This window comes from Neolamprologus multifasciatus, chromosome 18 (assembly GCF_963576455.1).
Source record: "Neolamprologus multifasciatus chromosome 18, fNeoMul1.2, whole genome shotgun sequence".
NCBI classification, from domain to species: Eukaryota; Metazoa; Chordata; class Actinopteri; order Cichliformes; family Cichlidae; genus Neolamprologus; species Neolamprologus multifasciatus.
In genome coordinates, this window is record NC_140456.1 from 3,444,766 (window position 1) to 3,462,054 (window position 17,289).

General features: G+C 38.4%; 1 protein-coding gene across 1 annotated transcript in view; it reads left to right on the top strand.

Moving 5' to 3' along the window:
• Positions 1 to 17,289, top strand: part of myo10 (myosin X) — a 165,468-nt gene that overhangs the window by 109,773 nt on the left and 38,406 nt on the right. Inside the window, 15 exon segments of the mRNA XM_085141052.1 lie at positions 2,598 to 2,732; positions 2,813 to 2,937; positions 3,437 to 3,450; positions 3,830 to 3,914; positions 4,087 to 4,190; positions 4,634 to 4,763; positions 5,559 to 5,677; positions 7,697 to 7,843; positions 8,213 to 8,313; positions 10,798 to 10,864; positions 11,210 to 11,302; positions 12,408 to 12,476; positions 12,648 to 12,730; positions 14,563 to 14,671; positions 15,948 to 16,028. Coding sequence (XP_084997178.1) covers positions 2,598 to 2,732; positions 2,813 to 2,937; positions 3,437 to 3,450; positions 3,830 to 3,914; positions 4,087 to 4,190; positions 4,634 to 4,763; positions 5,559 to 5,677; positions 7,697 to 7,843; positions 8,213 to 8,313; positions 10,798 to 10,864; positions 11,210 to 11,302; positions 12,408 to 12,476; positions 12,648 to 12,730; positions 14,563 to 14,671; positions 15,948 to 16,028 — 1,462 coding nt within the window.

Consider the following 17,289-nt stretch of genomic DNA (forward strand, 5'->3'; position numbering starts at 1 on the left):
ATGTCATTCACAAACTCATCATTGTTTACTGAGGTCACAGTAAAGAACTGAGGGTCATTTTTCCATAGACTTCTATGCATTTACTTCTTTTTGCATCCAGAGGTGTCGCCCCCCGTTTGTCATTTCTATAAGTGCAGGTTTAGGTCAATTCTACATTTATTTCACAGACTTCCAAACTACATCCGTCTTTTACCTACTAGTAGCATATTTATAAATTGAGCTATTTGTATATATCAGAACTATTTTGTTATACTTTGTAAGTTGGAGCAACTGTAACTACATCATTTCCTCAGGGATTAATAAAATATTCTGCTGGTGATTCTGACTTGCATGGATTTCTTTTCAGTCTACTTAGCACGCTCTGATGTTTCCTTCAAACTGATTTTCTCCCAGGCTTCCAGAAAAGGTCAGAGGAGCTGTTACTGCTGTAGTTGTCTGACTTATGACCACTAAGTGTAACTTCTTACAGGTCTTTAGTGTGTCTGTTGAATAATGTATTTTTGGGGGGAGTAATCTAACAGTCGGGGGTTGCTCTCGGCGTCTACGTTTTCAGGGTTGATTATTAACGCGACTCGCCTGAACCTCACACTGTTTGGCTGTGGGTTGCCAGGTTCACGTTAAATGTCACTGTGATGTACGTGAGGGTGTCCTGCTGTGTTTGACAAGAAAGTTGTGTTACCGATTACAGTAGTAGAGGTGCAGCTGGGCGTTATGTTGGGTGATTCACCCCTTTCTGTCCATTTCTGTTAGTTGTGTTGTGTTTAACCCTTTAAAACCGGTCGGAGCGGGCACGCTCTGTTTTGCGTAACTATTTTTAAATCCTGGTAGCTCTGCAACCACGTGAGCTAGCGCAATAATTTTTTTTGCACATGAAACCTGAGGAGTTGTACTTACATCTTATGCCATCAGCTTGTCCTCGGTCACAGTTTCCTTCCACATATAGCTTTGCAAAAACTGCATAAAAAGCGCTTGCAGCAACACAAACATAATATTCCAGAAACACGCTTTGCCGATCCGATCAGCTGTTTGTAACACTTCCTACGTTGGAATAGACGTCAGAGCGAACTTTCGCATGTCCTCCATTACCTGCCCGAAACCGAAAGTGACGTCATTTTCGCGGAAATGTAGTTTTTTTTTTTTTTACCATCAGGGCCTCATGAGCCTATACTGGTGTTTTTAAAAGTTATGTTTGACTTTATGACTTTCTGTGTCGTTTCTGGGATGCTTAGGACTCATATTGCACTGCTGGAAATAGTTTATTTTGATGCATATGCTGCTTTTTTGCAAATTTGCATTATAATATTTATATTCGTTTTTCCTGCAGTATATAAAATTGGTGTATTTCAAAAATAAAACTATGAAGACACTCAAAATAAATTTCCTGTGGTGGGAAACTATTTTGTGCAACTTTTTTGTATTTACAGTTTTGAGGGATAAGCCTCTTAAATTTCTCTAACTAGAAATATATGTTAAAAAAACAAAAACGATTTTCAATTTTTTTGTAGTTTATTGCACTTTTTTGCAATTTATGTAATTACTATGCACTTAATGCAGACATATTATTAAAATTTAGGCTATAATGGTTGTATTGATGTATATCAACTTGAAATGCTCCCAAAAATGGCTCCACAGCAGGTAAACATATAATATAAGCTCTGGCGGACTTGGTTCTATGGTAGGTCTTAAAGGGTTAATGTACCTCAGGCATCTGACCAAGTCTGTAGTGGGATGAAAGTGATTGTGGTTCAGGCAGATGAAGCTTGTCAGGTGGTTTGACTTGCAAAAATCACAGTCATCAGCACAGCGCGTGGAGAGTGGCTGTTGTAAGCGTTGGCTCTGAGTGTGTGCAGTTTGCTGCCCCATATACACACAGCCCCTGCCTGTGAAATAAAGTGGGGTTATTATAAAGGACTGTAGCTGTTGAATGACTATCCGTGACTAAATGATGCTTTTTCTCTATTTATAGAATAAAACTTAATCATTGTTGCAATGGTCATTGAATTGTGTGCTTCATTGTGCATGAGCTTGCTGCATTTCAGGCAGTTTTGTCGACCCTCGTTGCTCACCGATCTGTCTGTCTTTGAGCAGAGAGGTCAAACCCACCTGCTGTTCTGTTTGATGCTCGTTAATCATCCAAAGCTGCTCTAGTAGAGTGTATGAATAAAAATGTGGGGCTAGAAAAAGCAAAAGGAGCCATTTTTAACTATTAGTTCCTCATTTTTGCTGTTTTGTTTCCCACATGAATCAGTTTTTCAAGCCTCCAGTGGCTTTTATGTTCTGTTTATTCACTTCTTATTTTTATCATATTGACTTTCACCTGTGATTTGATTCATTGACCAGTTTCACTACATGAGCCAGGGATCCTAAGTCAGTTAGCAGTGCCCAGTGCGCCATCTAGTGGTTGGGTTTGAATATTTCCCCTGAACATCTCGATGCCATGAGCTGTGTGTGGAACGCTAATATTCAATTCAACATATAACCAAAACTATAAGTGCGATTTGAAACCTGCTAAAGAAATGCATTAAATGAATCTTCTTATGACATCACTGCTTCATTTCTGAGGCATCTTCATGATTGTTTATTTTTCTTTCCCTCAGTGGAGAGAGCGGCGCTGGTAAAACAGAAAGCACCAAACTGATCCTGAAGTTCCTGTCAGCTATGAGCCAACACTCGCTGGAAGTATCATCCCGAGACAAGACATCACATGTGGAGGAGGCGCTGCTGGAGAGCAGGTAAGTTACACCGTAGTGCTATGGGGTAATGGCTCAATTGCTTTCCTGGTTAATGATCGCGTCCTTTCTTCACTCTAAAGTCCCATCATGGAGGCCTTCGGGAACGCCAAGACGGTGTACAACAACAACTCCAGCCGATTTGGGAAGTTCGTCCAGCTGCATGTCAGCCAGAAAGGCAACATCCAGGGAGGCAAGATTGTCGACTGTATCCTTTAAAACCAACTTGATGTTAAGTGGCCTACGCTTCCTTTCCCTGCTCGTTTCCTGCGCAGGCTTAGCATAAAAGGAGGCCGTGCTGTAAGGGGTTAGCAAAACTGCTGTCAAGGGTAAAAATACAGCAAGCAGGAGAGAGCCACAGCTTCCTGTTCGTTTATTAGCACTTCATTAGGAGGATTGTAACATGGATTACAAAGAGTATGTAAATTAGTCATAATAACCACTTTTTAGAATTGAGAATAAAACTGATTTGACTGTTTGTTTGATGCTGTTATTCCTTCATCTTTATTTCTGTGTTTATGTGCAATTCATGCAACGTTTAACTAGCTGGTAAACACAGAATTGATCAAATTTTTAATACATTTTAATGCTGGTCTTTGCTTAAGTTGTCCTATTTGAACATTTCTGCAGATTTCTTTGCAGTTTTGTGCGTTCAGGCTTTTTCTGACTGTTTTGTGCCTTGACACTTGACACTTTTGTGGCTGCAGACCTCTTAGAAAAGGTGAGTGTTCTTCTTCCTTCCTCCAGGAGTGATGGAGGCTGCTGGTTTTAATAATAAATAATAAATAAAATTGTATTTATATAGCACCTTTCGAGATAAAATCACAAAGTGCTTTACAGAGGCAGAAAACAGACATTAAAATCTAAAATAAAACAAAATCAACCAAAAGCGAGTTTTAACAGATAGGTTTCACTTCACATTTTCACTTTGTGAAATATGTTTGTAAAGAAGGGAGGTGCAAGCAGCTCCATGGAGTTTTTTGTTATCTTGTTGTAAAAGCACACCATCTTTGGGTTCAGTTGTGTGTGTTTGGTCAAATCTGAAAATTAGCATTAGTTTTGATGTGAAGATATATATTAACTCTCCTCTTCCTCTGCAGAACCGAGTGGTCAGGCAGAACCCAGGGGAGAGAAACTACCACATTTTCTACGCCATATTAGCAGGAACCAACAACCAGCAGAGAGGTGAATGAGGGGAAAACACCATCATTTCATTTAATAAGCATTTAAGTAGGAAGGTTAACACAGATGAAGTTATGAGTCGGTGCAAACAGACGTCAGGCACAGAAAGAGCAGAAAGCTAACGTGGTTCAAATGTGTCGTAGATGTTGTAATTAGTGTGTTTGTGTGTCTGCAGAGGCGTTCGGGTTGACCCATCCTGACAGCTATCACTACCTGAGACAGTCCAGCTGCCAGGATGACAAGACAATCAACGACAAGGGCACTTTTCAGGATGTTCTGGTGCGCGTGATTATGTTGCATTTACTGATTTAAGGCTCAAAGTAACAGTTATTTGCACTTTACTGTGTGTGCTGTGTTCCAAAACATTTGGTTTTGGTCAAATTTAAAATGTGGCGAACATTTAGACTGCTCATATTTTTCCTTTTCCCTCATAGTTTGACATAAATGATATTTCTGTATGGTACTCATGATTCATAATCACAAGTCAGAGTAAGAAACGTTTGATCCTGGTGACTGGAAGCTGAAATTACTGCATCAGACTTATGGCTTTAAATCAGTCCAAACCTCAAAGAACGCCCTAAAGTCTTTACAGCTTCTCAGGACGGATTGTGTCTAACAGCAACTTCCACCCAAAAGAAACAAAGTCAGCTGGTGAGAATTTAAACAGAGGCGACCTGAGGTTTTCATCCGTTCTTTTCTCCTCGTGTGTTTGCGGTTCCCAGAACGCCATGCGAACGATGCAATTCACAGAGGAGAACATCAACGAGATCCTGCGCCTCCTGGCTGGGATCCTCCACACGGGAAACATTGAGTTCGTGACGGCCGGAGGGGCTCAGATTTCCTCCAAATCAGGTAGTTTACCCTTCCCCTCCACACTTTTTTCTTCATATGGTTACAATGAACTTTGGCGAGCTAATTATGGTCCTACAAACACATAAGTCTGGCACTGTTGTCAACAAAGTAGTTCTCATGATTAAACTTAACCACGTTTGAAACAAAGCACTGGGATTTTTTTTTTTTTACTTACAAACAAAATGTTCAAAGTGTTTGTTTGGGAAGATTAGAACTAAATACTTCCACAGCTTGTCATTAGTTTGGTTTCACTTTTCATTCAGAGTAAAATATTCAGACTTCAGGGCACAAACAAACCCAGGATCTAAGCCAGGGGTGTCGAACTCCAGGCCTCGAGGGCCGGTGTCCTGCAGGTTTTAGATCTCACCGTGGGTCAGCACGCCTGAATCAAGTGATCAGTTCATTAGCCGGCCTCTGGAGAACTTCAAGACATGTTGAGGAGGTCATTTAGCCATTTAAATCACCTGTGTTGGATCAAGGACACATCTAAAACCTGCAGGACACCGGCCCTCGAGGCCTGGAGTTTGACACCTGTGATCTAAGCTGTTATTAACGTTGTCTCCGCATGTTAAAACTTTAATTTCTGACTGTTTTAAACTTTCATCTGCTTTCACCGTGACTTCACCTTTAGCTAATGCATTTCAAGGTCAAAAGCCAAATGGAAAGGATGCTGACGACAGTGATGGTGTGAATGAGGACCAGTTAAATAAACACGATGTGTAAAGTCTGGTTTCCTCCACTTAAAATGACATTTTACGTCCAAAGTCGTTAACGGTGTGTTTCATTTGTTGGCAGCACTCAGCTGGACGTCTGAACTCTTGGGGCTGAACTCGGATCAGGTTGCCGAGGTCCTGACGCACCGGTCCATGATCCTCAGGGGCGAGGAGATCTCCACACCGCTCACTGTGGAACAGGTCAGTTGTACTTTAAACAGCCCAGATCAAAGTCATCCCACCAAATAAAAATGGCTACAGATAAAAAATAACAGCCATGTTTTGATTATAACGGTCCTTCCTTGTTGGGCCTCTAATGCATGTGAGGCCAAATCAAACTGAATCTCAACACCTTGCCACAGCCGTGAGTACACTGATACAAAGCAGAATTAGCAGTAAAGGTGATAAATATGAGATGGAAGGAAAAACGTAACGCTTGACTCAAGGAAAATGACATCATTAATTAACATCATTAATTAACCATTAACAGTATTTGTCAAGAAGAATGTTTGTTGAGGAAAAACTGTCTTTGCTGTTCTTTGGTGACAAATGCAGTAAGACCAGTTCTTATTGGTTGAAAGAGCTTAATAATATTCATGGTATCAGGTGGAAAATCTACATATTATAAACACTAGATAAATATGTGCAACAGAGATTAATAAAAAATATCCTGACTTTCACATCGTAGAATACTATCTACTGCATCCATCCCATAATGCATCTCCACATGAAGTGTTGCTGGGTTATTCATTTAAACCTTCAACCTCACAGAGAACAATTCTTCACTAATTTTAGCCTGAAGCAGGTTCCGGCTGTTTAAAGTGAAGGCAAAACAAAACAAAACACACCCTGAACCCAAACAGTGTTCGAGCTTTCTGGCTATTCTCTGCTGTTATTGCTTTGTGACGACTGAGGCCTTTGGGGGGCTGAACGTATTTCCTCAGTTCATCAGTCTGTAGGGGGCTGCGTTTAGCTTGTTTGTGCCTTTTTTTCACTAATTCGTTAATGGAGGTAAAGTAAATGTTACCGGGACCTGAGAGTTCAGTTGCTCTTATGTTTCTCAGAACATGTTAACATGGAGGATGGGGACTGTGTACCTACTGGTTATGGTTACCTCCACCGTTTAACTGGCTGTCTTACATTTTTCTTTACATCTAAAAAACTTTTTTTCTAGGGATGCACCGATACCGATACTGGTATCGGTACTGGTATCGGTATCGATACCAGTTACTGGTATCGATATCGGTATCGGGGCCGATACTGTAAAATGTGTGTGTACTCATACTCGTAAAAGTTAACCGATACCATGAACCGATACCAACTTATTTCATTAATCAAAGGGTGGCTTGTCATTTCTGTTGTAGTTTTTTAGATTGGCCACTAGGGGGACAATTATTATTTTATTTATTATTTATTTTATCATTTTTTATATTTTATTATTTATTTAATAATAATTATTTTGTTTGTTTGTTTACAATATGGACACTCTGCAATAATTTAAAAGTTTATTTTATTCGCAAACCTAATTTGTATTTATTTTATTCCAAACAGAAGTGTTTATTTATTATTCTGAAAGCTCGAGACAGTGCCAATAGTTCAGTGATATTTTGTAAAATTACAATGTGGAGACTCTGCAATAATTTAACAGAAGTGCTTATTTTTCACTTGAAATTTTTTTGTGGTCATTTTTATTAAGATTTTATTTTTTATCGGCAGAGAATAAATAAAACCTGTCTTCCAATTCATTGTATTTGTGTGTGTGTGTGGTAGAAGTATCGTTTTTTGTACTCTGTATCGGCAAGTACTCAGATCCAAGTATCGGTATCGTATCGGTTTGAAAAAATTGGTATCGTTGCATCCCTATTTTTTTCTCTTTACCCAGTTTCTTGTCTGTGTTGCTAATGACAGAATCTAAAAACGATCACTTCAATCATCTAAACAGGAAACCAAGAAAATATTTAGCATAATAGATTATTCTTACTTTTCATGAAGATAAATTTCTGTCACTTAACATATTGATTAATTGACAAGTTGTGGCAGTGTTTATAGTAAAAATATTAAGTGAATTAATAAGAAATTAGAATAAGAGTCAGAAAATGAGGATGATGTTAATTTTCCAGGTAGTTTCAGTTTATTCATTCATGACCTTTCAATAAGTTTCAAGCCACTAATTAAAGACTTTAGCTGAACACCAACTGTGTTTGTGCTGCTCCTCTGCAGGCCGTGGACTCTCGAGACTCCATGGCCATGGCACTTTATTCTCAGTGTTTCAACTGGATCATTCGCAAACTCAACACCCGCATCAAGGGCAAAGAAGACTTCAAGTCCGTCAGCATCCTGGACATCTTTGGATTTGAGAACTTTGAGGTATTTTTAGTAAAATCCCCCCTTAAAATGTCAATATAATGACCGAGTATTATGTGGTCCAAAGGGTTAACTCAGGAAAGAGCAGTCTGTGAGTCCACTGTGACATGAGAATGTAATATTCCCTCTGGGACAAATAAGTTTATTAAATGTAACTGAGTTCAATTAAATTTCAATCGCTTGTTCAAGCACATTCGAATGAACTCAGCAGTAAAACTATAAATAAATATATTTCCCCTCCCCAAGAATTTTAATCATACTTTGTTTTTAATCAAGAAATCGGTAAATAACCCTCAGGGATTCCTCGTTTTCCAGTTCATTAAGTCTTCGTCTTTGTTTTCTGTGTCTGATAACCGCCTGATTTTCCCACAGGTCAACCGCTTTGAGCAGTTCAACATCAACTATGCAAATGAGAAGCTTCAGGAATATTTTAACAAGCACATTTTCTCCCTGGAGCAACTTGAATACAATAAGTAGGTGGAGGTTGTTTGTTCGTGATGCGTCGATTTGTGATCTAGTGTTACTTTGCTGTTTGTTAAGACAACTGTAAAGTTTTCAGGCCGTCCAGGTCAACTCTTTGATAGTTATGTTACCTTTTCATACATTAATTAATATTAATGTATCACATTAATATTTTAGACTTTATTTTAACATTATCAAACTAAACTAAAGATCGACACATAGACCAGTAAAGTAGAAAGTACTCCTAAAGATTTTATTTAGTTAGTGTTACAGCAGGAGGTGCATGCAAGGAAGGCTTAAATGAAAATTGGTGAAAAGAAAAGAATCCACATATTATTAATGTCGTTTTTGATAATTTCTTTAAGTGGCTCGTGGTGCTGTGAAACGCTGCCACTTTCAGCCAAGTATTTGTTACTATTATAAACGCACAAAAGTGGAACTGAATCATTATCTCGTGCTGAAAACTTTGATTGATTGATTGAATCTTTATTTTGAACATGTTGAAAAAGTACAACAACATAGAATTAAAAGAGATAAATGAACAGAGCAAAACAAAAGGAAAACGAGCAACCACAACTACAAATAACTTTCATGTTCAAAAAGGAGCAGGAAGAAGCATAAGCTTATTTAATCCCACCCTTTTCCACTATCTAGTAATCAATAGACTACAGAAATACCTCCTTGCAATTACATTATATGTCATGTGTATTTTTTTTTTAATTATTATTTATTTTTTTAATATATATATATATATACATATATGTTTCTATCTATCCATACATACGTATATACACATTTTCAATAACCCCATTAACACCTCAAAGGATACACAACCTACAAATATATATATACCCATACCAACATACCCGTGCACCCGCACACACATGAAAATATTAGAAAAGAACACCCTATCAAATCTCTACCTCTTAATGGAAGCTAGTAGGGGGAAAATGCTTACCACAGAAACATGCTTTAGCCTCCGCAGAGCTTTGTTTATTCTGGTCTATCTCAGAATATATTAGAAGTTTGTTCAAGTTGATGCAATGTCATTCAAACAGATGGGAGATGTATATGCAATAAAGCATTTTTTCTGATTGTGAAGCTAACTTTACGTTTTTCTGCTAAGCTAGGAGAGCAAACAAAACTAAATGTGTTACACAAAGAAAGTTAAAAATTGAAAGAAAATTTAAAAAGGGAATATGTAGGATTAAGTTAGCTAGCAGTTACAAATGCTGAAGGTATTTTTATTTGATATAGCTGGTTGACATGGTAATAGATATATTTCTTTTTTTTCTTTTTTTTGTGTCCCGTTTGGATCTTTAGCATCAAAATTGTTGTCTTAAGGCCAAGAAAGATGCCAAGCGGATTTATTTTACCAAGTGGATCATCATGGCCTTGCCATATTGGTCCATTTGATTGACCTTTATTATAATTATGTATTTATTTTATTTTCGGTTGCTACAAACGGGACAGACATGACTGGATAGGACAGGGAGAAAGAATGAAAGAAAGAGAGGGAGAGAAAGAAAGAAAACCAGAGGGGAGAAGAGACAAAACAAACAAAACACCTGGATCACCTGTATGGAGAAAAAAAACAGAAGAGAAAGCAAACAAAAAGAGCAACATAATAAAAACAGCACCATCACAATAAACTAGCTAGCAGCCAAGAAAGGTGTAGTCCGCGTCTGTGAACACCTGTGTGCACACCTGTGTGGATCAGCACGCTTGTATTCCAAAGGTTTCTCCATGCAATGATCTGCTAGGGAGTGTGGGGAGCCACAGCCCCGCCCCCCAGGGCATGAAGCAGGTATGGAGGAGATCCAGGCCCCAGATATATTTCTTATAGCATTTGTTTTGGTTGGTGATGACTCTTTATTAGTTGCTAGCTAATGTTTTTCAAAAGATGTTTTGAATATCAGGAAATTGTGACGTCCTGTTATGTGTGAAATAAGATTAAAGTTTATAAGCCTTTAATATGACATAAGCTTGTTCTTAACGCTGGGATAAACAGTGCTTTGCATCAGCTAAGCTATCACAGATCATCTTTGCAGTTTGTATGCTGCCAAATAATTTACATATACTGAACAAAATATTTTCATATCCACTCATTTTAAAGAAAAGTAGGTTGATGGGATCAATAGGTTGCCCAGCACCTCCATTTATCCATGGTTTGTCTCTGTTCATGTTTGTCTTGAGGGTTTGTTTTATTGGGAGTGACCCAGAGTAGCAGTGAACCGTGATGCTCCTTTAAAAAAAGAACAAAGATTTGTCCTAAAGAAAAAATCTTGTCTTATGAACTAAAAAAACGAAGTTTGATCTCCTCCAATCTGTGCTTTCTATGAGAAGAAGTCAGGGATGAAAACATGCTGGTGCAGGTGACAAAGACTAGAATGACTCATAAAACCAGACGTACTTTCATCCCTGCCTTTAAATGTGTCTATTATTAATTCACTCTACTAAATCCCTTTATTTGTTTTTCCTGCTGCGTCTTGCAGAGAAGGCCTGGTTTGGGCTGACATCGACTGGATGGATAATGGAGAATGTTTGGATTTGATTGAGAAGGTATGCAGATGATTCAACATTTGTGAAGTGGCGGTCGAATACTGTTGTGTCGGTGATTAAAAGAAGTGTTTCTACAATCCCTTGCAAACAAAGTGCAGTTGCAGGTAGTATCAGTTACTGATTTGACCTCATTGAGACAGCGGTTATATTGCTTGCGTGGTGGTTATATTATTAATTTAGTGGTAGACTGATACTATTTTACAAAAGCAAGAAAAAAAGCAGTGATGAGATCAGAGTAGACACGACTTGAACAAAAAGAGCACAAAGGTGGTGAGTCATTTAAGATGATGATGATATAAATCATGGTGATGACTGCTGATGGTAATTAAATCTGTGTTTCCATAGAAACTGGGTCTTCTGGCACTGATGAATGAGGAGAGTCACTTCCCCAAAGCCACAGACGACACCTTGCTGGAGAAACTCCACAGCCAGCACTCAGTATGTCGCGCTTGACTTTGATTCACTTTGGCAGCTGGAGCTTCTCCGTTTAACTGTTGGAAAACAGTTCAGTCCCACACGTGTATCTACTTCCCTCTTCTTTTTTTACATCACTTTAAAAATATAAGGTCTATAAAAGTGGTCCCACCTGTCCTCAGAGTCTTAAAAAGTTTGCTGTTTTCATTTTCACTTGTGAGGGATCTTACTTTCAAGATGGCGCTGGAGTGACGGCAGTCTTTCCAAGTAGCTCTGCAACACCACACTTTTTCTTAACTTTTAACTTTTTTTTAGACTAGGCTTTCAAACTTTATTTCACCTTCCTCTAGTTACTGTACTTATACCTCTTAGATATAGCGATACAAGATGGATAATGCACTTTTTAAGATAAGATAAGACCGAATTTCCCAGAGGAACCCACCCGAGGGATTAATAAAGTTTTATCTTATCTTAGTTTTTTAAATGCATGCTTTAATGCTACTAATACCTAGTTAGTACTACAGTTAATTCATAAACACAGACTCCTTTATGGTCGAGTGAAACCCAGTTTTAAATATTCGTCAGACTTCTGCGATAATGTTCAAATGAATTTCGATCAGTGCCTCAAATTTCACACAACTTCACGTCTACTTTCTCCGTTTCCATCTGGTAAACTGGGAACTTCACAGTGTGTCACGTTCCATGCTGTGGTGCAGCTTCACGTCTAATGTTTCAGCTTCTGTTGCTGAGAGGATATCAATCGCTTTCAGCAAATAGCGCCGCTCATTTCTTGGCGTTTGGCTGTGGAGCAAGCAGCTTGATTTGATTTGACTTAACATTGATGTCATTGCAAGCAGTAAAGAGGAGTAATACTTTGAGTGAGTGGGAGCTCTTTTTTTTAATGTTGGCTTGGCTGTGCTTTTAGTGCAGCTTTGCAGCCTTGTTATAGAGGATTCAGAGCCAGTAAATGACTCTTAGATATATTAAAACCAGAGAGAAGAGTGTTAAGTGGAGACTCAAAAAGCAACGGTGGGACTTGATTTGTAATTTTTAGCATTAGGAACAAATATTTCCCTCAGTTTTGTGCAGGTATGACCTCAGATACCATAAAGCGTGTTTTCTCCTACAGAAAAACCCTTTCTATGTGAAGCCACGTGTTGCTGTGCACTACTTTGGAGTGAAACACTATGCAGGAGAGGTGAGACCAGAATATCTGTTTCTGTTTATTGTTGTGTTTTTGTGGTTTTAATGGAGCTGCAGATTGATTTAAAGCGAAGCCCCAAAGCAGATCATGTGTCCAGGTGCTATTCGGCTTTTTATTTGCTCCGGTGAAAGCTTCTCTCTGACGCTCTGTGGTGGCTTGGCACAGGTGGTGTATGACGCGAGGGGGATGCTGGAGAAGAACAGAGACACCTTCAGAGACGACATCCTGAACATGCTGAGGGAAAGCAGGTAGGCGTGTGGCCCTGCTTTGCATTTTTGCATTTCTATTGTTGGATCACACATTTATTTATTAAAATCAGGTTGGAATTAAATTATCTTTCAAAAGGAAATGGGCATGCTGATCTCATATTTGTTTAAGTTTTCACAAAAATTTAGACTCAAAAGCATTTTCCTAACCTTTAAGCTCAACTAGAAAAATTTGCATTTCCTGCGAAAATGCTGTGATGATGCCTTAATGTGAAGCTGTCTGCTGAAAAAGCTGAAAAAGTTGAAAACTTGCAAAAAGTTGTATGGCTGTGAAGAAACTTAAAATTCTGCTGAAAACAGCTGAAGAAGCAGAAATTTGTACTGAAAAGAAATTTTGCCATGAGCAGGATTCGAACCCGGCCCTCCTGTTCTCAAGGCGGCTAGTCATCTCACTGAGCCAAACTCATTCTCTCAAGAAAAGAGATGAAGAGACTGACAATTCTGCTGAAATGAGCAGAAGCTGCTGCGAATTATGCTGATAAGAGGTGAAATGGTTGAAAATTTTGCAGAAAAGAGGTGAATCAGCAGAATTTCTGCTGAAAAGAGGTTTTTGCTGAAAACATCTGAAAGAACTGGAATTTGTGCTGAAAATGGGTGAAGAAGCTAAAATCTGTGCTGAAAAGAGTTAAAAAAGTTCAACTGTGAACTGAAAATATTGTTGCCATAACTCTGAGAAGGGCTCCTCATCTCACTGAGCTAAAACACATCTCAACCAGGCAAGGAAAACTAGTGACCCCACGGATAATGTGGCAGAAATGGGCAAAAAATATTGCATAAAAAATTCAATATCTCAAAAAGTATAGAAGTTATGAGCACCAAACATCATAGCAATAATTAGCAGAAAGAGCAGAACTTTTCAAAGTTTGAACGGTGCAAATAGCATGAAAACTGAGGGAGTAGTTAAGCGGCAAAAAACGTACGAAAGCAACCAGAATAATAAAGAATAAATGTGTGGATAAATGTGGGCTTCCACACAATAATGGTTTAAGCTGCACAGCGCCTCTAAGTGGCTTCTCTCGTTTCCTTCAGTTAAAATTTTTTTTTTTTTCACACCAATAATCAAAAACTGAAAACTAGAAATTGGACAAAAATGTGATTTTTTTCAAATTGATTGATCAGAACTGACTTTTATTTAACCTTCACTTTGTTGGGGCTGGCACTGTAAGTATTAACTAGGGTGACCACATCCCAGCCGGCTAAACGTGGGGCAAACACCGTTTGTGTGGGAGAAAGTGAGACATGTCAACAATGCAGAGACTGAATGTCTGAGTTTATTTCACTGTTATATCAGCTTCTGTCTGATTTTAGGGTTTCAGTTTGGATGTATTTAGAGATTAAATGACATTTCTGAGCCACATCTGACACGTTTAGCAGATATACTGTAACATATTTCCCCCTGTGTGAAACTGAAAAATAACTCTAGCAAAAAAGGCAAAAACGTTATTTCTCAGAATAAACAGCGGCTTCATTTCTCATCACATTCAACAAAATCTGTAAAGCTAGAGACTTTTGTGATTCTTTTTTTTCCTTGATGTGTATAGCATTAGACAGGCTGACCTTCCTAAATAAAAACCCTTCCTTTCATATATACTGGGAAAAAGCTAAACTTTAGAAAAGCACTTGTTCTGCAGAACCGCTTAACATGTGGGATGGAGGCGAAGCTATAAAAATGCTATTCAGTCCCACATAATCATCATCAATAGTATTAAATTAGACTTTTACGTAACAACACTGTTGTCAGTTTATTTCATTTTTGCATTTGCACTGCAAATTTCACATCACACTAATTCCAAGTATTTGCTTCTACTTGTCAGGTTGGACTTTGTCTACGATCTGTTTGAACACGTCCTGAGCCGGAACAAACAGGACACTCTGAAGAGCAGCATCAAACACAGACGGCCCACAGTCAGCACCCAGTTTAAGGTAAGTCGCAGATAAAAAGTGTGTTTACTTTAAAGTCTTCCTGAGTTGTTCTCTAGCAGTGCTGAATGCTGCAGCTGGCGGTTCAGACACAACGAAGTTTGCTGATTGATCTGTTTTTGGGAAAGTTGCACAGGTGTGTAGAAAATCACCAAAAGCTATTTATTAGCAGTAGTGGGAGTTTTGCTACAGTGGCACAAATCTTAGTTAGAGAGGCAGTAGAAGAAAGAGCGATAATAGGAAGAACTGCATTAGATTTGTTAACTAATACCTATTAAATAATGCGCAGTTGTTGTGGTAGCAGCAGCGACTACTTTGAAAGAGTGCTTGAGTAAAGTAGTTTTTCCAGATAAAGCAAAAACATGGGACTTGGAGAAATAATGGTTGCGATAGTAATTAAAAGATGGAGACGCTATGATGTCACCATTGTATAGCAAAGTTGTCTCTAAGTCTCTTAAAGTGATTCTGTCCTGATGTTTTGTGATCTGACTGAGAAACAGACAGTGCATGCTCATATGGTAACATATACTGCTTCATCATGAGCTTTACTCTGAGTGGGCCCATCAGTAACAAAATGATTAGTGTGCTGTAGTGAGTAAGACTTCAAACTACAGATTGAGATAACAGACTCATCAGGAAATCACTTAATGGTGTAATAAATCAATTTAAAAGTAGGGTCATTTTTGCATAGAATCCTATACAAAGATTTATTTTGCAGCCAAAGAGTCTCCCCCTGGTGGCCATTAGAAAGAATACACGTTTGAGGTATTTTCTCATCGGCTTCTCTTTACAGACCAGGAAATTGCAGTCTGTGGTTATTACAGCATCAGTAGTTGTTATAATAAAGGTTTGAGCTGACATAGTAACAGAAACAGTGGTTGTAGCAGCAATGTTGTACAAGTTGTAATAAAACTATAAGGACTGAATGAAATGTGTAGAGAGTCGTCATCTCTGAGTGCTTCTGTTGGATGTGACGGTAGTTTCTGCACATGTTCACACACCTTTAGTACTGGACGTGTTGTAAATGCTTGTAAAGATTACAAGTTAAAAAAAGGTCAAAGTGACATAAATTTCATCATCAGACGGCGAATGCAGGGCTTCGTCCTGTGTTCGTGTACCCTGCTGGTTGTGGAGCTCACTCAGTAAGGATGCCAACTGTGCCTGCATCCTCAAAGCAGGCTGGAAAATAGTGGAACAGGAGCACCTCTGTCTCTCTGTGCTCAGACGGCTGTAATAGTGGCAGTAACTAAAGTGTTTACACCCATTTATTGTCTTACAGGACTCTTTGCACTCCTTGATGGCCACGCTCAGCACTTCCAATCCATATTTTATCCGATGCATCAAACCAAATACACACAAGGTGAGTGCTCACCACACACAGCTTCGCCTTGAGCACACATTAGCACATCTAGATGTCGGGCCGTGGGGAAGTCTGTGTGGGATTGTCATTTAATAATCAAACAATCCTCCCCCACCAACGAACCGCAGACAGGAATGAACAGTGTATGGCCCTTCTGGTGACCTTTCACCTCCAGTTGCTTAGCAACAGGCAGGAGAAGTGGAAAATGCAGGGTTAATGTACACAAATGATATACTGGGACTAGTGGGATTAAGTATCTCTGCCCACTAAGGATCAACCAAATCTACTGCATATTGTTTTTAATAATGTTAAATGAGTGATTTCAGTCGTTCATATGAAATATTTTCAAATTCTTTGCATGGTAGCGTTTGGCTTTTGGTTTCTTTGATTTAAGGATCGGAGGAAATAGAAAACATCACAATAGAAAATACAATAGCCCACGTGAGCAAAAACAACGAGGGTTGACAAAAATAGATTCAGCATCAGTATGGCCCAGATAATGTTAGCCTACAGGAACGGTTTGCAGACCACGAATCCAAACTCTCCATTATGCTCTGAGCTGACCATCACAAGGTTGATGCACCTTACATAAGTTACAACTTGCTGGCTAACAACCAAGAAGCCGTCTTGGATGTAAGAAATGTGAATATGAATTCATATAAAAGTCTGTTTTCATTTCCCAGCTTGAAGCGCATGTTTCTGTGATCTTGTGTTTATTTTATTAAAACAGATTTTTTGGTGATTTTCCATCATCTGACTTCCACTAAAATTGTACGTCCTTATAAAAGCCAGTTAGCCAAAATAATCAAGGCTAGCTTAGAGTCTGAATAGAAACATATGCAGTGTTGGTCAAGTTACTTGAAAAAAGTAATCAGTAACTAATTACTGATTACTTCCCCCAAAAAGTAATCCCGTTACTTTACTGATTACTCATTTTCAAAAGTAATTAATTACTTCGTTACTTAGTTACTTTTTAAAAACACGATTTACAACCTGAATAGGTGATAAAGTGATAGATCTTTCAGCCCAATTCTACTTTTTCTACATAATCATCATACAAAATGTTATCAAATGGAAAAGTCTCTTTTTAAAACTTGTTTTATTAGTTTTAATCTTTTAACTTTATGCATCAAGCAAAAATTTAATTATCTGCAACATTCTCTGACTGGAAGAAATTAGTTTAACATTTAAACCTATTTTCTGCACATTCCAGCACATAAAATAAAATATTTTGTGTGTTTACACTCAGTCTTTCAAATAG